This window comes from Anomaloglossus baeobatrachus, chromosome 1 (assembly GCF_048569485.1).
Source record: "Anomaloglossus baeobatrachus isolate aAnoBae1 chromosome 1, aAnoBae1.hap1, whole genome shotgun sequence".
NCBI classification, from domain to species: domain Eukaryota; kingdom Metazoa; phylum Chordata; class Amphibia; order Anura; family Aromobatidae; genus Anomaloglossus; species Anomaloglossus baeobatrachus.
This window is the reverse complement of record NC_134353.1, coordinates 337,684,201-337,709,957: the sequence shown is the minus strand read 5'-3', so window position 1 is coordinate 337,709,957 and position 25,757 is coordinate 337,684,201. Positions and strand designations below refer to the sequence as shown.

The following is a 25,757-nucleotide window of genomic DNA, read 5'->3' as shown; positions in this document are numbered from 1 at the left end:
ACCACTACATTTTACAATTCACATGACACATCACTTTCACAACAACACAGGAGATAACTCAAATTACATTACACGACAATAATCCAGTTGATGTCTTCACGGAGGAACGAGATAAAAAGTCCGTCTTACAGCTGGCTCTCTGGGGGAGAGAAAACATCAAAGTTAATGCCTATCAGTGCGCACAGAATGAGTATAAAGTTATTTATGTGTGTTAAATAAAGCTGACCAAGCCATTTAACCCAACCGAAGTGTTGAATTTTGTTTGTTCATAAAGAAATACTTAATTGTCAAGTTGCATGCTGACATTCAAACTTGTGACATATTTAAAAAGTAATTGTGTTATCTTTTAAAACAAGTTATTAACATCTCTGAATGTGAAATATTTTTTTTCTTTCTTTTTTTTCTTTAAACAAGGATGAAGTTAATCAAATTCTCGAGACAAATTTATGGCTTCGGCATGTAAGTATTATCAGTGTTTGGCTGGGAACTGTTAAATCCTGACTCCTCATATGAACTCATCCTGTGGGCTCACCCTCTAGCATGGCAGAATTATTTTAGTAGTGAAAAAGTCAGAAATTTGAAAAATTCTGAATCAAGTTTCAAATAACTGCTTGAGGCCTCTTTCACACATCCGTGAAAATCACGCACGTTTTTCACTGATGTGTCAACGGTGCGTATTGTCCTCCGTGTGCCGTTTTTATGGCACACATGTGTTCTCTCGTGTGTTATCTGTGATAACACACGGAGAACGGGAACTTTCTGCTCATCTGTCCCTGGCGTTGCTGTCCGTGGTGCTGATCTTCGGTCTCCGGTCCTGCAGACTCCCCACTGCTGCTGCTTCCGGCCCACAGTGAAGTGAATATGCAATGAGCATAATGAGCGGCGGTCGGAAGAAAGTGACAGCAACGGCAGAGAAAGCAGTGCTGGAGAAGGTGAGTAAAGTTTTGTTATTTTTTTCACAGACACGTGTGTTTTCTCCGGTGTGTGCCATACGAAACGCCTCCATGTGGTCCGTTTGCATTCCGTGTGACACCCATGATGCCGGAGAAAACAGGACATGTCTACGTGTGGAGCACACGGGCACACGTATGCTACACACGGACACACGGTACATGACAGAACACGCACGTGAGGGCAGACCCATTGATTTTAATGGGTCTATGTGTGCCCGTGTCTCCGGTACGTGAGGAAATGGACCAAACACGTACCAGAGACACGGATGTGTGAACAAGGCCTTGCTCGTTTTGCTGTGTCACAGGGAGCATTGTCCTGCATGAACTTTGCTGGATGATTGAGTGGTGAACGCAAGTAAGGAACCACATGTTGTTGAAGAAGGTTCTGATACACACTTGCATTCACTCTGCCATGTAGCTGTATAAGAGGTCCAGCTCCTGCTGCAGAAAACGTTACCCAAAGCATGACACTTCCTCCATCACCTTTCACTGACTTTTTAACACACTTTGGGTTCAGTCTTTCCTCAGTTTGTTAACGAACATAATGTTTCCCATCAGACTCAAATAAATTAAACTTGCTTTCATCACTAAAATTAACCTTGGGCCACTTTTCCTCTGTTCACACAACATTCTCCTCACCAAAGGAAAGTCTAGTCTTTTAATTTTTTTTGCTATTGAGAGGTTTGGTCACTGCAGAGTGGTCTTTCAGTCCAAATGCTCTTAAACATTGTGACACTGTATGTCGAGACAGATCTTTACATTGTTCAGTGCTGAACTGGTGAGCAATTCCAGCTGCAGTGTTGAAATGATTAACCATGAAGATTCTCTGCATTATCCTCTCCTTTCTTGTATGTCCTTCAAGGGCGGCCAGCCTTCTTGGGGGACTTGAAAGTTTGTGATGTTGTAAAGATGCAATATTCTCGAAACTACAGACTTGGAACGACCAATTTCTCTTGCTATGGCTGATAGGGTCACCCCTTTGGCCTACATCTGGACAACCTGCTGCTGGAGGGTTTCAGTCATTTTGGAACAGCTCACCAGTTATGCAAAGTCAGTGGATACTGGAAAGTTAGGCAGCCAGTTAAATAGGGTTTGTCAGATAATTAAGTACATTAGCACCAGGTGCCAGATTAATACCAATAACTTGCAGGTATTTGAAAGTGTTCTCTAATTTTGATCTGTGTTATTTTACATTTGTCTCTCAATTACATTTTTATTATGTACTTTTGAATAAATTCAGTTTATGAAATAAACTTAAAATACTAGGATATAATCACATAGGACTACACAATGACATTACCATTTAGGAAATTTCGTGTAGTTCTCTAATTTTGATCTCCAGTGTATATGAGTGCTTATTTTTTGTATGACAACCTTGCAATTTAATTGGCGCTATTTTGTTGGTACATGTGTAGGAGGGGGCCAAGTAATGCCCACTCCTACGAAGGCAGTGTATTGTGATGCAAATCTATATTGTACTATAACTGTAAATAATGTGTCCTGGGAGTACTGGCCCCTCATGCTGTGTCAGGCAGGAGACATTATACAGGGTCAGGAGTGTTGTAGATATAAGGTTAGAGATAGCAAGTATAGTTAAGTTGGAACTAGGGACCAAGCAGCAGGAGTGTGGCGTTAGTGATAGGTAGATAGTTAATAGGATACAGCAGGGACATAGGAAGCAAGCAGTGGGGTTGGTTACTAGGAAGACGGACACAGGGCTGAGAAGTAGCAGAAGGTTCAGAAGCAGAGAGGAGTTTGTGATAGTGATGTGTCGGTCGCGAACGATCCGACACAAAGATCCGGCTCCCTGCTGTGAACGACAGGAGCCGGATCACCAGTGAGAGCTGCTAAAATATCTAATCGGCTCTTTTCGCCGTCAAAACCTCGCCCACCCACAGCTAAACTCCGCCCACTCAGCAATCTAATTGGCCGTTTGTAAGTGGGTGGGGCTTAGCCACGGGTGGGCGGTGCTTTAGCGGCGTTACTATAATCTTAAATATGTGTTCACCTGGGGTGAACACATATTTAATAAGGAGCTGAGAACGAGCTGAAAGATCTGGCTCTTTTTGGTGAACGGAGCCATAGGAACCGGATCACCAAAAAGAGCCGGACTGCCCATCACTAGTTTGTGAAACAGTGAAGCGGCAAGAGCTGAAGTATACAGACAGAGTCCCTGAGCCAGGGTCTGTCTAGGAAGGGAGGAATCCTCCCGTGTGTCAAGACCTCACCTTCTGGACAGTTTGTAGAGTGTCCTGAGATCGGTGGGAAGTTGTGGTACAGTAACACATCTGTCGGGTCCCTGAACTGATCAGGAGCTGCTATCCGCCCGAGGGTCCGAGTGAGAAACTACAGCTGCATGGAAAGTTACAGGGGAGGAAGCTTACATAGGACTCATTTGTTGGAGGATAGTGCGTAGGGCGAGCCAGAAATATAGAAATTTCCTCCTAGGAGAGCAGACACAGCATGAATGGTCCTAAGGGCCTGAAGCGCGGGCGAAGAGTGATGTGCAATTGACATGTCCAAATGTAATGTTATTTTTATTATGCTGATTGATGCAATCATAACTAGATTTTATGTATACATTTTATTTTTTTAGATTTTGCTACTTTTGTGCTAAAAACAATGACAGCAACAAAAAAAATCTATTGGTCAGCATAGTCTGGAATGTTTTATTTCCTGTAAATGAAGTTGTGTTTTGACTGGTACCATATATGGGTACATATAGCTTTTTGATAACTTTTACATTATTTTTATGGTAGCTGGAATAAACATAAAACAATAAATCTGAAAATATTTTTTAATTTTATTTTTTATGGAGTTCATATTACAGTATAATTGACTTTTTCTGTAAGTCAACATGATGAAGTTGTTTTGTTGTTGAAAAAAACCTTTTTATTTGATTGTCGTTGTGAGAGCTGTTGATTGTGTTTTGCGTAATGAACTGTAGTTTTTCTTAGTATGATTTTGGGATACATGCAACTTTTTATACACTTTTTATTTAATTTTTTATAAAGCAAAGAATAACAAAAATAGCAATTCTGGCATAGTTGTTCATATCTTTTTATGGCAGAATAAGTACTAATATAATTTTCTAGTATGGGTCTTGACTCATTATAAATACATAATTAAAAATGTGTTATTTTGGCAATGGGGACGCTATTCCTCAAGTATAGCATATTTTTTATTATTAAGACTGGGAGTTTTTATATTTAAAGGTTTTTTTCACAGTTAAAAACATTTTTTTACAATACATACTTGTCAAACAAAGTGACTTGAACATGTGATCCTTTGATTGCATTAATACACTGTATAACTTATGTAGTGCAGTGCATTACCTAGCATGTCAATAATTGACTGACAGATAGTCTATTAAGCAAGCTTTACACCTTACAATTAGGTGTGCGATCTCGTATGCGATGTGACACGCCCAGGTCGCATATGCAATTTAATGAGATCGCACGTAGGTCGTTCATTTGCTGTCACACGTGCGTTAGTAGTCTATGTTAAATTGATCAATTTTGTGTGCGATCCTTTAGATCATGTGTTCTGTGACGTATGCATTGGGCACCCTTTTTTTTTTTTTTTATTTATTGACTTGCCAAGCATGTGTAATGTGTAGGGATCCGTTTTTACTATGTCATCTGCCATTCAGCTCTGCTACATGGCCGCTAACAGCAGACACAGACAGCCATGTAGCAGAGCTGAATGACAGATGACAGCAGACACAGAAAGAGCTGCACGATCAGAATGAAATTGGGTTAACTTCACCCGACTTCATTGTCATGCTGCGGCTCTGTCTGTGTCACGTCCTGATTAGTGGTCACCCGTGAAGGACTCACCGGTGACCGATAATCCCCTGAGTAACTGAATTGAGCAGCCCTCTCTCATACTCACTGATCCCCGATCCCCGGCGCGGCGCTGCACGGCATTCACACTGCTATTTTGAAAAAGCCGGCCGCTCATTAAACAATCTCGAATTCCCTGATTTCCGTGCCCACCGGCGCCTATGATTGGTTGCAGTGAGACACGCCCCCACGCTGAGTGACAGGTGTCTCACTGCACCCAATCACAGCAGCCGGTGGGCGTGTCTATACTGTGCAGTGAAATAAATAATTAAATGATTAAAAAAACCGGCGTGCGGTCCCCCCCAATTTTAATACCAGCCAGATAAAGCCATACGGCTGAAGGCTGGTATTCTCAGGATGGGGGGCTCCACGTTATGGGGGGCCCCCCAGCCTAACAATATCAGCCAGCAGCCGCCCAGAATTGCAGCATACATTAGATGCGACAGTTCTGGGACTGTACCCGGCTCTTCCCGATTTGCCCTGGTGCGTTGGCAAATCGGGGTAATAAGGAGTTAATGGCAGCCCATAGCTGCCACTAAATCCTAGATTAATCATGTCAGGAGTCTCCCCGAGATACCTTCCATGATTAATCTGTAAGTGACAGTAAATAAACACACACACCCGAAAAAATCCTTTATTAGAAATAAAAAACACAAACATATACCCTGGTTCACCACTTTAATAAGCCCGAAAAAGCCCTCCATGTCCGGTGTAATCCAGGATGGTCCAGCGTCGCATCCAGCTGTGCTGCATGAAGGCGACCGGAGCTGCAGAAGACACAGCCGCTCCTGTCAGCTCCACGCAGCAACTGAAGACAGCCGCACGATCAGCTGAGCTGTCACTGAGGTTACCTGCGGCCACCGCTGTATCCAGTGACAGCGGGTAACCTCAGTGACAGCTCAGCTGATCGCGCTATTCCCTTCATTAGCTGCGTGGAGCTGACAGGAGCGGCTGTGTCTTCTGCAGCTCCTGTCACCTCCATGCAGCAGAGCTGGAAGCGACGCTGGAGGTCCGTGGATTACGCCGGACATGGAGGGCTTTTTCGGTCTTATTAAAGTGGTGAACCAGGGTATATGTTTGTGTTTTTTATTTCTAATAAAGGATTTTTTTGGGTGTGTGTTTATTTACTGTCACTTACAGATTAATCATGGAAGGTATCTCGGGGAGACGCCTGACATGATTAATCTAGTAGTTATTGGCAGCTATGGGCTGCCATTAACTCCTTATTATCCCGATTTGCCAACGCACCAGGGCAAATCAGGAAGAGCCGGGTACAGTCCCAGAACTGTCGCATCTAATGTATGCGGCAATTCTGGGCGGCTGCTGGCTGATATTGTTAGGCTGGGGGGCTCCCCATAACATGGAGCTCCCCATCCTGAGAATACCAGCCTTCAGCCGTATGGCTTTATCTGGCTGGTATTAAAATTGGGGGGGACCGCACGCCGTTTTTTTTAATTATTTAATTATTTATTTCACTGCACAGTATAGACATGCCCACCGGCTGCTGTGATTGGGTGCAGTGAGACACCTGTCACTCAGCGTGGGGGCGTGTCTCACTGCAACCAATCATAGGCGCCGGTGGGCGGGGAAAGCAGGGAATACAAGATTGTTTAATGAGCGGCCGGCTTTTTCAAAATAGTAAAAGCCGCCGGAGCAGTGTGAATGCCGTGCAGCGCCGCGCCGGGGATCGGGGAACGGTGAGTATGAGAGAGGGGGTAAGAGGGATAGACTGACATGGACAGAGAGAGAGGGACAGAGATAGTGACCGACTGACAGAGATTAGTGAATGACAGACATTGTGAGGCGTTTCAGAACGCAGCTTTTCAGCTGCGCTCTGAAGCGGACCTTTTTTTAAGCTGCGGTGCAGAGCGCACACCTGCGCACATAGCCTCAGACATCAAAATCGTATGAGGGATGTCACTCGTTTCAATTGACTAGGTTCGTAAAACAAAACATACAATGTATGAGGAATAAACGACGTGTATGCGATCACCGTCTTTGCGTTCAATCTTGATCGCACGTAAGTGTCACACGCAAATACATCACGAACGATGCCGGATGTGCGTCACTTACAACTTGACCCCGACGACGGATTGAAAGATTTATTGAAGCGTGTAAAGCAGGCATTAGACCCCACCTCCAGCAGTATCTGATAAGCTGAAGCTACTAAATGGCACACATGGCAGCTATTGTTAGGTCTCCTTGGTGCCATAACAACCATTGGCACCCTTCGTCTGTCAAACACCTCACATGCCATCCCTGGGATGAAACTGTTTGCCGAATTGCAGTAAAGTATTTTCTAACTTATCAAAAATAGCAACAAGAAGAGGAGATAAAAACTCTCCCAAAAATATATTATAAAATGTACTCACTTTGCTGTGAGTATATTTGCTAACTTAACATACAGTTAGGCTGTGTCCGCACTTTGCGTTTTCACCTGCTACTCTGCAGCGTTTTGAACTGCAGTGTTTTCATGCCAAAATGCATGAGTTTTGATTTTCCTGCAAAGTCTATGGGAAAAGTGGATTTCTTGTGCGCACTTTGCAGTTCAAAACGCTGCGTTTAATTTGCATAATTTTGGGCAAAAACTCTGCGTTCAAAGAAGCAACATGTCAACTGTTTTTGCCATTTGGGTTGCGTTTTGCTAACATTGAAGTCAATGAGAAGTTGTAAAAAGCAAGCAACATCAAAATTCCAGCGTTTTACATGCTTTTTAGCTGCAGAAACAATGCGTTTTGGACTACATAAACGCATGTGTTTCTGACATCAAAATAATGAAATGATATATCCCTTTACTCACACACATAGTCCGACAATTAAATTAATGAAAAAATATTTATTTATTGCTATTTTAGTGATAAATAGTATAAAACCGCTATAATTATATGAAATATAACTATTTTCGTTATGATTTCAATAATTATATTTGTGTCCTTTTTTTCCCTCATTTTTTCATTGTGTTTCACTGTTTAAACTTTATTTAGCAGTGTCTTTATGTTCAAAACGCATCTGTCTAAACGCAATGGAAAAGCATGTAAAAAGTGCTAAAAACGCGGCTAAAACGCGGTAAAAACGCATGTGTATTTACCGCGATTCTGTGGTCAAAAGCAAAGAAAACATTATCACACGTACTTACCTTCCAAACTACCTCGCTGTGGGCGGCGAACATCCACTTCCTGAAGGGGGAGGGACAATCAGCGTCACAGCAACGTCACACAGCGGCCGGCCAATAGAAGCGGAGGGCGGAGATGAGCGGGACGTAAACATCCCGTCCACCTCCTTCCATCAGCATTGCCGGCGGGATGCAGGTAAGCTGTGTTCATCGTTCCCGGGGTGTCATACGGAGCAATGTGTGCTACCCCGGGTACGATGAAGAACAGGATGTGCGATTTTTAGAAAATGAGCGACGTGTCAATGATGAACAAGAAGGTGAGTATTTCTGCTCGTTCATAGCTGTCACACGCTATGATATCACTAACGATACCGGATGTGCGTCACTTACGACGTGACCCCGCCGACATCTCGTTGGATATATCGTAGCGTGTAAAGCCCGCTTAACAAGAGATATGTTATATGGTGTGTTTCAGTTGAAGTTGCTGACAGAAATTGTGAATTGTGAGAGAATATGCTTCATGACACCCTCTTCATCCTCGTTAGATTAACATAAAAATGTTTCTGGTGCTTTTGGAAGCGGCAGCTCTTCTGTATGTTGTACTAGCTGTATTGTAGCTGAAATGTTTGGTTAGTGTAAAGTCTATATTTTCATCCTTGAAACTTCTTTCCTAATGGGGACACCGTGCAAAAATAGCAATTTGTAGTGTGATCAGTTGGCTCTCTCTAGATCATTGGGACTTCAAAAGGCACAGATTGCCTCTTAACATGCAATCCCTGAGTAAGATGTGATGTACGTGTATTATAGCATATGTTTGAAGCCCAACTCTTGTACCGATTCTGCAGCCAAAATAAAGATTGTAGGCTTTCCTTATCATGGTAGCCAAGTTTCACCTTTGTGATACAAAAGTGTCTTCTCCGCATTTGTAGCAATTGTTTTGCTAATGCAAGAACGAAGTATAACTGAAAAAAAACATGTAGAAACATGTCAATATGCTAAGAAACTAAGCTAAGAAATCCTAAAACTGTATATATATTTATAAAAGTAGATGATGCAACTGTAATTAGGATTAAGTCATTGGAGTTGAGTTGGCGTTTTTTGATTGGTCACCCTAAGATGATACAATACTGAAGGCGCAATAGACTAAATAGATAATGTAATAGACAACTATCTACTAACTATAGACTACTAACAATCCAATAATGATGATGAAGTAATAAAGATTCTATTCTATTAACCTGCATGAAAGGTGTCATAAGTGTCACAACCTCCTCTGAATCTTGAAAATTAGATCTATCAGCAAATTTAAGCATCATATTCATTTTCAGCACCACACAATGAGTTAGGTTCCACTGTTTTTGTCTCTAAATCAATTCGGCTGCAGAACATTGTTATTGTAGGATGTTTTATCTTGTTCCTTCTTCTCTTAATTAAAAATGAATTATGTTTATCCTTTGTGTAGATCTGGAATGACTACAAGCTCAAGTGGAATCCTGTGGATTATGACGGGATTGAATTTATGCGTGTGCCCGCAGACAAGATTTGGAAACCTGACATTGTTTTGTACAATAAGTATGTAGTCCGTACTGATCTCTTTATTATTTCTCATTGTAATGTGAGAGTTTATGAATTTAACTTTTTTTCTCTTCCTACAGCGCAGTCGGAGACTTTCAGGTTGAAGGAAAGACGAAGGCTTTACTTAAATACAATGGTTTGATAACTTGGTCTCCACCAGCAATATTCAAGAGTTCATGCCCAATGGATATAACATTTTTTCCATTTGATCATCAGAACTGTTCAATGAAATTTGGATCCTGGTCATATGATAAGGCAAAAATTGATCTTTCCATTATTGGGTCAAAAGTTGACATGAAAGATTTTTGGGAGAACAGTGAATGGGAAATAGTAGATGCCTCTGGTTACAAACATGATATAAAGTATAACTGCTGTGAAGAAATCTACACAGATATAACCTACTCTTTTTACATCAGAAGGCTGCCTATGTTCTACACCATTAATCTCATTATGCCATGCCTCTTTATTTCATTTTTAACAGTGTTAGTCTTCTACCTTCCATCAGATTGTGGGGAGAAGGTCACCCTTTGCATCTCAGTATTGCTTTCATTGACTGTGTTCCTGTTGGTAATCACCGAAACAATACCATCTACCTCTCTTGTAATCCCACTGGTTGGAGAGTACCTCTTATTCACCATGATATTTGTAACCTTATCTATCGTGGTAACAGTATTTGTGCTCAACATTCATTATCGGACCCCAACAACACACAAAATGCCCAAGTGGGTAAGAGATGTATTTCTAAAACGTCTACCTAAACTGCTCATGATGAGGAAAACTATGGAGAAAAAAGATCGACCATGCTCTAAAAGAACCAAGAAGAGAACATATGGCAAGACAGGAAAAGCTGTAGACACCCAGTGCCGAGATGTAGAAGTGTTTGAAGATGAGACTTGTTATCATTGTATGAAAACAAAGGAACAAAGTGCCAGAAGCCGGAGGCGACAGAACCATGAAGCCTGCAATGTAATTCAGCAGTCTCCTCCAGAAATCAGAGGTGTTGTTGAGAGCATTCAATTTATGGCAGAAAACATCAAAGATCATAATGAAAGAAAAGAGGTATAGTTGATTAATTCATCATTAGCAATTTATCAGAAAATTAACATATGTAGCTATTTAAATGACCCACATTATGTGGTAATCTGGTCTTTTTAGTCAACATTGATGCTTTTATATATACAGTGGGTATGGAAAATATTCAGACCCCTTTAAATTTTTCACTCTTTGCTTCATTACAGCCATTTGGTAAATATAAAAAAGTTCATTTTTTTTCTCATTAATGTATCCTCTGCACCCCATCTTGACAAAAAAAAACAAAAACCAGGAATGTAGACATTTTTGCAAATGAAAAAAAAAAACCCAAAACTGAAATATCACATAGTCATAAGTATTCAGATCGTTTGTTCAGTATTGAGCAGAAGCACCCTTTTGAGCTATGATGGCCATGAGTCTTCTTGGGAATGATGCAACAAGATTTTCACACCTGGAGTTGGGAATCCTCTGTCATTCTTCCTTGCAGATCCTCTCCAGTTCTGTCAGGTTGGATGGTGAATGTTGGTGGACAGCCATTTTCAGGTCTCTCCTGAGATGCTCAATTGGGTTTAGGTCAGGGCTCTGACTGGGCCAGTCAAGAATGGTTACAGAGTTGTTCTGAAGCCACTCCTTTGTTATTTTAGCCGTGTGTTTAGTGTCATTTGTGACGACATGGACTCTGTCAGTGACTAGCATGGGTTGTGTTTCTTAACATTCAGCCAGACATGAAGATAGTTTGTTTATAGATGGGGGGATAAGCCCCTCATTGTTTCTACAAAACTCTTAGGGTGGTGTCACAAACAGCGACGATGACAACGACGTCGCTGCTACATCACCATTTTCTGTGACGTTGCAGCGACGTCCCGTCGCTGTCGCTGTGTGTGACATCCAGCAACGACCTGGCCCCTGCTGTGAGGTCGCCGGTCGTTGCCAAATGTCCAGCTTCATTTTTTGGTCGTCGCTCTCCCGCTGTGATGCAAACATCGCTGTGTGTGACAGCGAGAGAGCGACGAAATGAAGCGAGCAGGGAGCAGGAGCCGGCATCAGGCAGCTGCGGTAAGCTGTAACCAGAGTTTCCAGAGTTTCCAGAGTTCAATAGCAATAGCAATAGACAATATGCCGCCTTCTTCATGGTCTCGAGCTTGAGACCGTGAAGGAGGCGGCATATTGTCTCCGCCGAAACGCGTACTCTGTTCAGCGTGATGTCTGCACCTTGCTATTGAACTCTGGAAACTTCTTTAATCCATTTGCAATAAATAATTTGCATTTTAATTACAATACCTGAAGTCTACATTCTTGCTGGACCTTTCCACATTGATTTTCTACATTGTAGGATCTGTTCCCAGTCCTGGTCCGTGCAACACAGAGAGAGCAGGTATATATTATCCAGCTGGTCCACCTTGCATGTTGAGATATATATATATATATATATATATATATATATATATATATATATATATATATATATATATATATATATATATATATATGTAACAAAGCCTATATATTCTTTTTCTATTTGGAGGTACAGTTGATAACATCATTTGCAATTTTATTTTATTTTTTTTTTAAATTCTTTATTTTAAATAACAACTCGTAACATTGAAAACTTTCTGCTCCACAAGGAGCGACATGAAGATTATCAGGGACATAACATTGACATGTATCCTGACCTCCAATACCCTTATGCATCCCGTCTGCCCTCCAAACGAGTCTGGTCTGAGTTTAACCTTTTTGAGAACCAACTCTATACAAAGAAAGAAGAACATATAGTAGAAAGAGAGAAAAAGAAGTCCTAAAAGAGTATATCATAAGTTGATACAGGAGAAAAGTAGGAGGGGGAGCGGGGAGGAAGGAGAGAAGAGGGGGGGGGAGAAGGAGAAAGAGAGGGAGAGAGAGAGGAAGAGAAGAAAAGGAAAAAAAAAAGGGTGGGGGGTGGGGAGAGGGGGGTGGGGACTCACGGGGCATCACCCTGCCCTCCCACCAGTGCACTCCCATGGATCAGAGAGCAGTCTTATGTGGTCTGCTGAGGAAGTGAACTCCATCCATGGAAACCATGTCCTGTAAAATTCCTCGTGACGGTCGTTAAGAGAGGATGTCAAATCCTCCATGTGCATTAAGTCGTTAACCCTTGATACCCACTGGGCCATCGTGGGGGGGGCGGTAGACTTCCAGCCAAGAGGAATACAGGACCTGGCGGCCATGACCAGGAATCTCAGCAAGGAGCGCTTGTATTTAGAGATCGGGAGTTCCGATAATTGTAGTAAAAACAACTCCGGGCCCAGTGTCTCTTTCGTCCCGGTCACCTGTCTGATTACCTGCTTCACCTCTGACCAAAACCTCTGCAGAGAGGGACATGACCAGAAAACATGTACATAGTCACCCTCCTCTAATCCGCAACGCCAACATGTGGGGTCCACTGAGGGGAATATCCTGTGCAGCCTAGTTGGGACTCTGTACCACCTTGCCAGCAGTTTATAGTTTGCCTCCAGCAATCTGGAGCTGATCGATGTTTTATGTGCTAACAGTAGGATTTTGTCTCTTTGCATGACAGTCAGGGCAATCCCCAGATCCCTCTCCCACTGCTTCAGGTAGGCCGGAAGGGGCAAGTCTCCTGGGTCCGATAGCATGTTGTATACTAGGGAAAGTGAATGCCGAAGAACACCCGCCTCTAGACACAGTTTTTCAAACCTCGTGGGGGGCCCTGCATACTGAGTGAAGCAGGGGAGGGAGCCCAGAAAATGCCTCAGTTGCATCGCCCTCCATCTCCCCATGGGGTCCGGGGTCAGGAGACTACGGATATCCTCAAGAGGTAGCCAGTCCCCCCCTCCTCCCAGGTGACAAGCTCTAAATCTACCCCCCTGGGCCCAACCCCTAAAGACAGGGTCCGAGAGGCCGGGATGGAACTCCGGGTCACCTAATATGGGCGACATGCAGGAAGGCACTGGAAGAAGGAGACGCCGAATCTCGCTTTTCGAGCAGCATTCCAGGGTGGCACCAATAAGTGGGTGAGATTTCAAATTTGTCGGAGAAAATTGCAAAAGCCAAGGAGTGGCCGGGAGGTGTATGTCCGAGAAACTCTGTTCCAATGCCACCCATGCCTTTGTCTTAGAGTGGCGGCACCAGTCTAGTACCCTGACCATGTGAGTGGCCCAGTAATATTTTTTCAAATCGGGGATTCCCAGACCTCCTCTGCTCTTAGGCCTGCACAGTAGGGAACGGGAAATTCTCGCCGGTTTATTTGCCCAGATAAATTTAGTTTGTAGTGAAGCCACATCCCTGAAAAAGGAGCCCGGGATCCGAATCGGCAGGGACTGAAATAATATAATAGCCGAGGAAGTATGTTCATCTTCAATATTGCACACCTCCCGAACCAAGTAAAGTAGCCCTTCCCCCATCTTGTGCAATCTCTTCTAATAGATTGCAAGAGAGGAAGATAATTCAGTTTGTAGAGTTGACTAATGTCCGCTGCCAACTGGACCCCCAAGTACCTCAGGGAGTGACTAGACCGCCTAAACCTAAACGCAGATTGAAGTGAGACTACCTGTTCTTGGGGTAGAGATACATTTAAAGCTTTGGACTTTGACATGTTGATTTTAAAGTTAGAAAGAGAGGAGTATATTTCCAACTCTCTCAATAGGTTGGGGAGGGAAACCTGTGGATTAGTTATGAAAAAGAGTAGGTCATCCGCATACGCCGCAATTTTGTAGGTGGTACCATCAACTCTAGGGCCCGATATGTCGATGTTTCCTCTGATTCGACAGAGTAGGGGTTCCAGGGTCAAGATGAAGATCAGGGGCGAGAGGGGGCAACCCTGTCTTGTTCCATTAAGAATGGGGAATCTGTCTGAAATGAGACCATTCACCCTGACTGTTGCCGATAGGATGCTGTACAGAGAGCAGATCCACCTGAGCATCATCCTCCCCAGCCCCACCACTCGCAAAACCTCCTCCATGAATATCCAATTAACTCTGTCGAACGCTTTTTCTGCGTCAGTCGACAAGAGCATGAGGGGCGTCCCTTACGTTTTAGTCTTGTGGATTAAGTTTACCGCCTTAGTAGTGTTGTCTCTTGCTTCTCTTCCCCTTACAAACCCTGCCTGGTCCGAGTGAACAATTTCCCCAATCAGCGGGGAAAGTCTATCCGATATGATTCTAGTAAAGAGCTTCAAATCTGTGTTAAGGAGAGATATCGGCCTGTAACTAGAGCAGGAGGAAGGGTCTTTGCCCTCTTTAGGGATGACTACTATGTTAGCGGCTAAGGAGTCCCTCGGCAGTGAGGCCGCCGCGTGGGATGGGATATTGTTAAAGGCTGAGAGGAATGGGGAAAACAGTAGAGCGCCCATTTTTTTATTGTATTGTAAGGGGAAACCATCTGGGCCCGGGTCCTTGCCTGTGGGGGAGTTTTTGATTGCGGACCAGTACTCCTCCTCGGAGATGGGCCTCTCCAGTGCCGCCGCTTCCTCGGGTTTAAAGTGTTTCAAGCCGGAATCCAAGATATATTTCCTTATATATATTTCCTTATGCGTTGCCGCAGCTCCGCCCCGGCCCTCTCGGATCGTCCCCCGTCTATCGAGTAAAGCGAGGAATAGATATCTTTGAAGGCGGATGCGATGTCCTTCGGATATATCCCCTCGCTCTCTGAGTCCGCAGGGCACGAGCCAGCGCCCTGCCACTCTTATTGCCGAGTTCGTAGAAGTGTCTTCTACACTTGGCTAGTGCTCCCTTGGCTTTGTGGTATAGTAAAGTACGCAATTCCTCCTTCTTCCTGCCCAGCCTGACACCTATTTCCCCTCCCAAAGACCCCTTGTGTGTTACTTCCAACTCCCTTATATCGACTAAGAGAGATGGGACCTCTGCTGCCCGTTCCCTCTTCAATCGTGAGCCATGTTTGATGAGTAGTCCCCTTGCCACGCATTTGTGCGCTTCCCAGACAATATTGGGAGACACCTCCCCCTTTCTATGACTGTCAAAATATTCAGTCAAGGCCTCCCCCAGTTCCCTCATCGTCACCTGGTCAGGAAGTAATGAAGTGTTCAGCATCCACTGTCCCTGTCTTTTGATGGCACAGTCGAGGGATATAGTGACTGTGACCAGAGCATGATCAGAAAAGGATATGCACTCAATTGACGCATCCACCAGAGAATGAAGGTCCCCGTGTTTGAGGAAGAAGAGGTCCAGCCGTGAATAGCAGTTATGAACTGCTGTATAAAATGAAAAGTCTTTGTCTAGTGGGTGCATCAACCGCCAAGTGTCTATCAGTTGGTGATCATGTAGTCCCCGTCTCATCCGGCGCAGAGCCGTCTGTGGTTGACTGGACACCCCCTTTGAACTATCCCTCGACGGCTCCAACACGACATTAAAGTCACCCCCCAGAATCAGAGTACACTCTGAGAATTCCTCCATCTGCTCAAGGTAACGTAGCAAGGCGGCACACTGGCCCGTATTAGGCAGATAAACTGCCACAAAGGTGACAATCTGGGAGACAATGCGTCCCTTGAGCATTAGGAGCCTTCCCTCGGCATCCGACCGAGAGTCCAACTGTTCCCAAGGGAGCGTACTAGACAGCAAGATGCTTGTGCCCCTTGATCTAGGATCCGGGGAGGGTGAGTGATGTACTATTGGGTACCTTCTGTCCGAGAGTCTATATGGTCTGGATTCGCAGTAGTGTGTCTCTTGAAGAAAGGCAACCTGGATTCGGTTTCTCCATAGAAAGTTCAATAGTATAGAACATTTCTCTGGGCTGTGAAGTCCCTTGACATTCAATGAGCCCACTCGTAACTCGTGCTGCTTTTGTTTCACCATGCTCTGTCACAGGAACCTGGGTGGGGGTGAAGGGGGGGAGAGAGGAAAAGAAAAAAAAAAAAGAAGGGGGTGGGGGTGGGGAAGAGAGGGGAAAAGAGTGGGTAGAGGGGGGAGAAAAGAAGAAGAGGAGAGCTTCTAGGATAGAAAAGAGAAAGGAAAGAAGCTCAAGAAGATAGCCAGAAACTAGAGAAACAGTTAATGTACTGCTTGTAGAACCGGGGACCAGCCCAGGGACTACTTAAGGGAAGAACGGGGACACGGACCGACACACGGCCAGAGCGCAAACCCGCGCCCTACTTTTTGCTGCTGGCAGGCCCCCCTCCCCAACAATAAGGAAGGGTCCGCCAAATACCCTCCCGCTAACCCCACCCCCCCAGGATAAGCATGTAAAAACATTACCCCCCCCAGCCGCACACCATCTTAAGATCCGCCAATGCAAATGCTTTAATCATCCCCCAGTACATTGTGTCCAGCAGAATAGATTTAACATCCCAAAAGCCATTTTTGAGAGGCGTTGGCACACAGAAGACCCTCCTATCTCCCGCCTCTTTGGCTCCACCTCCACCAGCATTGCCTCAGTTGTAGGCACCCCTCCGATCAAACTTTACTCGAGAGGAGCCTCAACTCTCACAGGGCCTCCCTTTGGTCAGAGGGGTCTCCCCCCTTTCTCCTCCGCTGCTCCATATAGGCCTTTCGGTTCCCAAGCCATCCAGTCCGGAACCGAGCAGTCCGATATATCCAGGAAGGCGCAGAGATTCGGAAGCTCCGAGTGCCTCCTCAGCAAGAACACCGAGTCCCCCTTACGCACAATCAGGTGAAAGGGGTGACCCCATCTATAGGAGGCGTTCGCTTCTTTTATGCTGATCAGGAGAGGTTGCAGCAGGCGCCTCATATACAGTGTGCGGCTGGAAACGTCGGGGAACAACTTTACCGTAGCTCCGTCTATCTGTACAGAGCCGTGTGCCCAGGCCCCCTGTAGGATCCTTTCTCTGTCTCCATAGTAATGTAAGCGGCATAACACATCTCTGGAGGAGGACGTGGGTCTGAGGCCGGGCCTGGCAACCCTGTGGATTCTGTCAAAAAGGTAGGTAGCCTCAAGCGGACGGTCGGTGACCTTGTTGAAAATGGACAGGACTTTAGTGCGCAGGAGATCCTGAGGCCAGTCCTCCGGTATACCCTTCAGCCTGATGTTATTTCTCCTGCTCCTGTTTTCTTGATCATCCAGGAGCAGGGCTAGATCTCTGATGTGGGCATTAGAAGATTCACAGTCCCTTTCAATTCGCTCCATCCTACCCTCCAGGGACTCCTGTGCTTGCTCTGTTGCCTCAATTCTGTCCTCCAGCACCACCATTTCCTCTCTCAGGGTGGACAGCGCCATCTGCTGGGAGGATTCAATTCTGGCCACTACATCTTCCAGATCTTTCTTGCTGGGGAGGGCCAGGATAAGCTCTCTGAGAGCATTTATATCTTCCTGCGGAGGGCCGGAGGGCAGGGTGCCTGTTAAGGGCAGGGGCCTGGTGCGCCCCGGCGGGGGAGGGGACCCCTGGGTGCAAAGGATGGCAGGGATTCCTGGGTCACATGATCTCCCAGGGGCCGAGGTCTCCGCTTCCCCCGCCGCAGTGTGTTTGGAGGCAGGCTGTGCGGTTCCCCCCTCCTTCAGCCCTCCATACCTGGGCTCTCTCCCTTCTGTCCCCTTGCCGGTTCCTTCCGCTGTTTTTCCCCACCGCTGGGCTCTGGCACAATGTTGCTGGCTGTGGGAGGGCGCCGGGCTGCGCCTGGGGAATTCCCCACCGGAGGGAGCCGCGAGCCCACCGGCGCCATCTTGCTTCGGGCCGCCAGCGGAGGCTCAGGCCCAGGTGCCGCCAGGAACTTGGACATGCTCCCCTGGGAACTCCGGCACGCCACGGGGAAGGCAGGAGTGGCAGCACTTCCCGGTCTCTTCTTTGGGGCCATCCTGGGTGAGCGGGGTCCGCAGGATGTATGTATTTGCTGTTGTGGGCGCGGGAGCTCTGAGAGCAAGCTTCCTCACGCCGCCATGTCCAGGACACGCCCCCCTATGTATTTTATTTTAATCTACGTTTTTTGTGCCAAATTCATCAAAATGTTGCATACGGTTCATTCTTTTTTGTGCAAAATCAGAATATTGTTTTTTTCTGTCTTAAATCACTTTTGCAACATTTTCTATACATTTTTGAGACTGTTTGAAAAAGTCACAAATGATGAATAAGGCATAAATATGTGAAGAACCTAAACCAATGCACAGTCGCGAATAAAATAGGTCAACACATGTAAAATACACTTTAAAGAAGGCACAAATAGGTAGACGAATTTGGTGCAAACACAAGACACCTAGAAATAAATAGGTGCAATTTACGGTAAGTAATGAATTGCGTCTATAGTGTTGAAGAAGTTGGTCAATTTGTTATAGGATACTTAGAACGATTTTTTTCACATCTCCGTTAAGAAGTTGTTCATTTTTGGCAATCTCTCTTTTTAAGACATATAACATGAATGAGGATTGTGTTGCACAACACGGACTGGCTGGCAGCTCTACTGATCCAAGTCTGACACCATGTATCTCTATGCAGCTGTCATGCTAGGGTTAGGAGAGCTGCCGTCCAGTCCATGCTTTACAATGCGATCCTCGTCCGTGTTATATGGCTGTCTTACTGCACCCATAGAAGGTGTCCTGATGATAAATTGATCATAGGGTACCCAGTTACTGGGAACCCCAGTATTTAGCTGTAATCTGCAGCCATGCCAGTAAAAGTTTAATTTCCCTGTAGCTCCAACAAAGTGAAAAGAAGCATTGCATGGTGATAGTTGGGATCAGTAGGTTATCCATATAATTTATCCTTTGTCCTTTAGAGCTATACTACAGCTCAAAAGTTTAGGGTCATTTAGATATTTCCTTATTTTTGAAAGAAAAGCACATTTTTTTCATTGAAACTAACATTAAATTAAACAGAAATACACTCCATACATTGTTAATGTGGTAAATGACTATTCTAGCTTTAAATGTCTTGTTTTTAATGCAATATCTACACTAACAACCACCACTCCAGTGTTCTAATGGTAAATTGTGTTTGCTAACTGTATTAGAAGGCTAAGGCTATGTGCCCACGCTACAGGATTTACCGCGGATTTACCGCGGATTTTGCCGCGGATTTACCGCGGATTTGCCGAAAATCTGCAGCAGCAGCACTTCCAAGCCATTTCAATGGCATTTTGGAAATGCTGTGCCCATGCTGCGGATTTTTCCGCGGCGGATTTGCCGCGGATTTTGATCCGGAAAAATCTGCAGCATGTCAATTGTTTGGTGCAGATTTGGTGCGGATTTTTGGCTTTGAATGGGGAAAAAAAAAAAAAAAATCCGCATCAAAATCCGCGGCAAATCCGCGGTAAATCCGCGGCAAATCCGCGGCAAATCCGCACCCGCGAAAGTCGCGGATTTTCAGGCAAAAAAATCCGCAGGGACATTCTAGCGTGGGCACATAGCCTAATGGATGTTTAGAAATCCCTTGAAAACCCTTGTGCAAGTTTGTTAGCACAGCTGAAAACAGTTTTGCTGATTAGAAAAGCTATAAAACTGAACTTCCTTTGAGCTAGTTGAGAATCTGGAGCATTACATTTGTTGGTTCCATTAAACTCTCAAAATGGCCAAAAAAAGAGAACTTTCATGTGAAACTCGACAGTCTATTCTTGTTCTTAGAAATTAAGGATATTCCATGCGAGAAATTGCCAAGAAACTGAAGATTTCCTACAATGGTGTGTACTACTCCCTTCAGAGGAGAGAACAAATAGGCTCTAAGCAGAGTAAAAAGAGAAGGGGGAGGCCTCGCTGCACAACTGAGCAACAAGACAAGTACATTAGAGTCTTTAGTTTGAGAAATCGATGCCTCACAGGTCTTAAACTGGCAGGTTCATTAAATAGTACCCGCAAAAAGCCAGTGTCAACGTCTACAGTGAAGAGGCAACTCTGGGATGCTGGCCTTCAGGGCAGAGTGGCAAAGAAAAAGCCATATCTGAGACTGGATAATAAAAGGAAAAGATTAATATGGGCAAAATAATACAGACATTGGACAGAGGAAGATTGGAAAAAAGTGTTAGGGGTACTTTGCACGCTGCGACATCGCTACTGCGATCTCGTAGGGGTCATATCGAAAGTGACGAACATCCGGCGTCGGTAATGACGTCACAACGTGTAAAGCCTAGATGAGCCAATAAAGGATCGCAAAAGCGTCGTAAATCGGTGATCTGTGTAGTGTCGCACCAATAGGAGATACGATCTTGTTCCTCGTTCCTGCAGCAGCACAAATCGCTGTGTGTGAAGCCGCAGGTGCGAGGAACATCTCCTTACCTGCCTCCACCGGCTATGCGGAAGAAAAGAGGTGGGCGGGATGTTTATGTCCCGCTCATCTCCGCCCCTCCGCTTCTATTGGCCGCCTGCCGCGTGACATCGCTGTGACGCCGCATGACCCGCCCCCTTAGGAAGGAGGCGGGTCGCCGGCCAGAGCGACGTCGCAGGGCAGGTAAGTGCATGTGAAGCTGCCGTAGCGATAATGTTCGCTACGGCAGCTATCACAAGATATCGCATGTGCGACGGGGGCGGGCACTATCGCGCTCGGCATCACAAGCATCGGCTAGCGATGTCGCAGCGTGCAAAGTACCCCTTAAGGACAGACGAATGGAAGTTTGAGGTGTTTGGATCACTCAGAAAAACATATGTAAGACACAGAACTGAAAAGATGCTAGAAGAGTGCCTGACACCATCTGGCAAGCATGGTGGAGGTAATGTGATGGTCTGGGGTTTCTTTGGTGATGGTAAAGTGGGAGATTTATACAAGGTAAAAGGGATTTTGAATAAGGAAGGCTATCACTCCATTTTGCAATGCCATGCCATACCCTGTGGACAGTGCTTGATTGTAGTCAATTTCATCCTACAACAGGACAATGACCTAAAGCAGACCTCCAAATTATGCATGAACTATTTATGGAAGAAGCAGGCAACTGGTATTCTATCTGTAATGGAGTGGCCAGCCCAGTCACCAGATCTCAACCCTGTTGAGCTGTTGTGGGAGCAGCTTGACCGTATGGTACGCAAAAAGTGCCCATCAAGCCAATCCAACTTGTGGGAGGGGGGAATCATGGGGTGAAATATCTCCAGATTACCTCAGAAAATTAACAGCTAGAATGCTAAAGGTCTGCAAAGCTGGAATTGCTGCAAAAGGAGCATTCTGTGACGAAAGCAAAGTTTGAAGGAGAAAATTATTATTTCAAGTAAAAATCATTATTTCTAACCTAGTCAACGTCTGGACTATATTTTCTATTCATTATTCCACTCATTTAATAAATAAAAGTATGATTTTTCATGGAAAAGACAAAATTGTCTGGGTGACCCCAAACCTTTGAACTGTAGTGTACATTTTTTTCTCCACTTAATTAATGGTGATCGTAAATGAGGTGTTGCCCTATAATAACACCTCAGAGTTTCCTAAAATAGTATTTAAGAAAAAAATGGCATTAGTAAAGAGGACACTTCTATAAAGGTGGCCATTGGCAGCAGATAGTAGTTGATCAAATGCTTATTTGTCCGAAAGCCATCATCATGGTTTAACCAAATGTGTATGTGCTCCGAATAAAGTGAGAGGAGCAGACTGCTGCCAAAAACCGCTGTTGATGGGTTTTTTCTCCAGGAAACAAAACGTTATAGGTGTTAAAATTGAACATGTTTTATCCTTCTTTCCTATCACTTGTCTGGGAAGATTTTGAAGCTCCATTACATTAAATGATTGTGAAGAACCTAAAAAGCAGAATAAATTTGTTTCTTTAATTCCGCCTCTCCGTTGCAGCGATATTAACGTTTAAAGTAATTGGCATCTAAAGAGTAAACTCAGCTATGCTGCCTGTCCCCCAACACTGACTCACACAGGAGGTTAGACCAGGAGATCAGGGCTGTATCACTACAAGTCGCACACTGAGAAAACTGCTCTAAGTTATGGAGTGGGTTTTTTTTTCCTTTGAGTGTTGGAACCTGTTTATGATTGGTGATCATTATACAGGAGGAAGACGTACATGCAGTCTGTGAAAATTCTGATAGCCACTTGGACCTAAAAAAAATGTACCAAATATTTTGATTGCTAATATTTCCTTAACAGAGGCAACATAAAACAAAATATATGATACTGTTCTTTAACCACTAGTATAAGCCATGCCAATTTCAACATGAAACATTTGGATAAAGGTCCCCTAAGTACACTTCTTTCAGCATTTTAAAATATTTAGGTGAAGGAGATCATAAATATTCTCCATGTTTTATTTATTAATGTTATATACAGCCATTAAGGAAATAACCCTATAATGTTATATAAAGCCATTAAGGAAATTAACCCTTCCTTTACAGTCAAATGCCCTAACAGAGGTTATGCAAAGGGATTGACTAGTGTAGATAATTCTTTTGATGAGTTCACCTTTTCTCACTAGGTTTCTTCTTGATATTGCGTTACATCAAATATCCAAAGCCGGCCTTATCGTATTAGATATTTGTCAGGTTTCTTCATGGTAACAGATTCCCTTTAACAAATAGTAATATATAATAATCCATCTTTAAAAACGGGTCTCAAAATTTGTCAACAGTGAGAACTATACAAGCCTGCTTTGATTATCCAGGTAATGGATTTCATAGTGTTGTTATCAGCTTTAATTAACTTTCCCCAGGGCCATTTCCATATGTAGTTTCAAATATGTCATCTATTATTAACGGACTGCACTGCTGATACAATTTATGATGAATAATGCGCCATGTAATACACTACACTGTAACTATTTGCATAATTTCTAACAAAAGAAGGATATATTTTACATGTAGAGTGATTATGTGTAAAACTCAGTTATAATTCCTCTATGTCTTTGTTTTAGGAAGAAGATGACTGGAAGTATGTTGCTATGGTCATTGATAGAGTCTTTCTCTGGGTGTTTATTATCCTGTGCGTTTTAGGGACCACTGGGTTATTTTTGCAGCCAATGATAGATGGGAAGAAAACATAAAGGTTTTCATAGAGATGCTATAAAAACATAAGTAGTGTTTGTACAGTCACGCCATGATCCATCGGAGTAAGCCTGCATAAGTGGAAAAACCCAATAGAAGCAAGCAACGCAAAGGACATTGGCTGTCAACATTGTCAAGTACGGCATTATCATCAAAGAAGTCAGACCACATGTGCACAAATCCATGGAGTAGAGTAAATCAGATCATGTACTGTAGTAGCTGTACACAGTCCAGTATGTAATGTGCACAAGGCCTGGGGCATTAAAGCTAAAAATTTGTAAGCAATCACTCAAAAGGAGCTATGTAATCTCCACATTCATTGATCGAGGTGCGTAACCATCATTTTTTTTCATAAATCAATAGTACACTTCAAAATAAGAAACTTTGTATTATATCTTATTAGAGAAATCAGCTACTTTCATTCTCAGAATTCTCAATTCACAGGTAAAATCTGTTTTCAGTGAGTAAAAATGTTCAAATTAATGAGGACATGGCAGTTGGTGCTCATAAATTTGTATGGGCAACTTGTTATTTCGAGAGAACTTGCAGCAGAATTTCTGTGTCCTCTTCTAGCTCCTCCCTCCTCCAGTCTCCAACTATCACCTCCCATGTACAAAAAGAAAAGGAAGTCTGGATTGGAATGGTATGCGTAAAATATGATTTAATTTATTCCATACAATTAAAAAGGATTAAAATTCATGATGGTTGGAAATGAAATATTCTGACGCTTTTTTGGCGTTGCCGCCCTTAGTCCTACAATATAACAGAGGATCAGGAGATGTACTATTTATACGGTCAGGCATTTTTTTTTCTTTTCTATCATCTACTATCATTGTAGTGGGAATATCTATCTTCAGACTCTTCAGCAAATACAGATTTTACTCATGAATTGAGAGTGAATGATCAGTCCAGTAGGAGAAAAGAAAATTCATAAGATGAGATGTATTACAAAGTTGCTTGTTTTCATGTCTACTACTGACTTTTGAAATAAAAATGTAATGACAGCTAATCTCTCAATTTTTAGGCACAGTCACCTAGGATATGCGTACTAGGAAACTTGCAAAATTATTGATAATATTTATAGAGGACCTTTCACCAACTTTAGCATATTAAGCTGGCCACATCATGGATGGCTGCATAGATTTTATTTTTTAGATCCATTGGGGATATATTAGTCAATTTTAGATTTCAATTTTCACTTAACGGGACATTAATAGAGATTTATCTCAGGGGAAATTTACTTTTTTCCTCCTTCATAATATTGGGCAATCATAAGCAGGAGGCGCCATGCAAGGAAAAAAAACTAACATGCACCAAGAGAATTTCAGACCCAGTGTTCTCTGTATGAGACATGTAATGACCAAGTCCTGCTCTAAACAGGGCTTCTACTTTGATTAAAAGCGGTGGAGGTGAGTAGAGGAGAGTTGTGTGTAATTACAAAAACCTATCTGCAGCTCTCATCCCACAGCACTGTCAGTGTGAGGATTAGGGGTAATAGAGCAGAACTGACAGTGGCATGGATTGAGGGATGCAGCTTCAGAGGTGTCTGTAATGAAACGTCAGTGAGGAGTGCAGGACTGTTTGTCATAATATGTATTACACAGAGAAAGCTGGGTCTGACAGTCTCTGGGGGCATGTTCTTATATTCCTGTTCAAGACACCATGAAAATATAAATGCTCCACTGGTCTTAGTGAAAATTTGAATCTAAACTTTACAAGCTAATATCTCTGCAACAGAGATGAGAAGTTAAAAAATAATGTTTTATTCAGCTCTGTAGTCACTATTCCATATTGTAGCAATTTTAAAAGGAACCAATCACCAGGATTTTCGTATATAAGCTAAAGCCAGTGCTATACTGGCACTATCAGGCTGATTCTATACATACCTATAGTGGTCAGCTCGGATGTATAGATTTTGAAACACAAGCAAGTAAAGTTTCTAAAATCACCAGCTTCTTGAGTGACAGCAGCTGAGGATCATATAATATATTCATAGTTATGCCCTCCCCCTGTTAGAATTAGCATAAGTATTATACAAACAATTCACTTTGTCTCTTGCTGGACCTGTATGAGGTCATACCCATGTGACCTGGTATCCAGCTTTATTGGTGGAGGCGCCGCCCCTTCTGGTCATATTGGTATGACCTCACACAGGTCCTGCAAGAGGCAAAGTGATTAGTTTGTATAATACTTATGCTAATTATAACAGGGGGAGGGGATAACCATGAATAAATTGTCTGCTCCTCAGCTGCTTTCACTCAACAAGCAGCTAATTTTATAAACTTTACTACTTTGGATTTCAAAACCTAAACATCTGAGCTGAGCACTACAGGTATGTATAGAATCAGCCTGATAGTGCCTGTATAGCACTGGCTATGAAAATCCTGG

The 25,757-nt window shown here is 43.6% G+C and overlaps 1 protein-coding gene across 2 annotated transcripts in view; it reads left to right on the top strand.

Annotated features, from left to right (window-relative positions):
• Positions 1 to 25,213, top strand: part of CHRNA6 (cholinergic receptor nicotinic alpha 6 subunit) — a 97,502-nt gene extending 72,289 nt beyond the window's left edge. The window contains exons 3-6 of one of the 2 annotated variants that reach the window (XM_075352242.1): positions 415 to 459; positions 9,373 to 9,482; positions 9,566 to 10,544; positions 23,240 to 25,213. In XM_075352242.1, coding sequence (XP_075208357.1) covers positions 415 to 459; positions 9,373 to 9,482; positions 9,566 to 10,544; positions 23,240 to 23,368 — 1,263 coding nt within the window. In that variant the 3' untranslated portion in view covers positions 23,369 to 25,213. The remainder of the gene's footprint in view (positions 1 to 414; positions 460 to 9,372; positions 9,483 to 9,565; positions 10,545 to 23,239) is intronic. The other variant, XM_075352251.1, reaches the window with a different exon arrangement.
• The last annotated feature ends 544 nt before the right edge of the window (positions 25,214 to 25,757 follow it).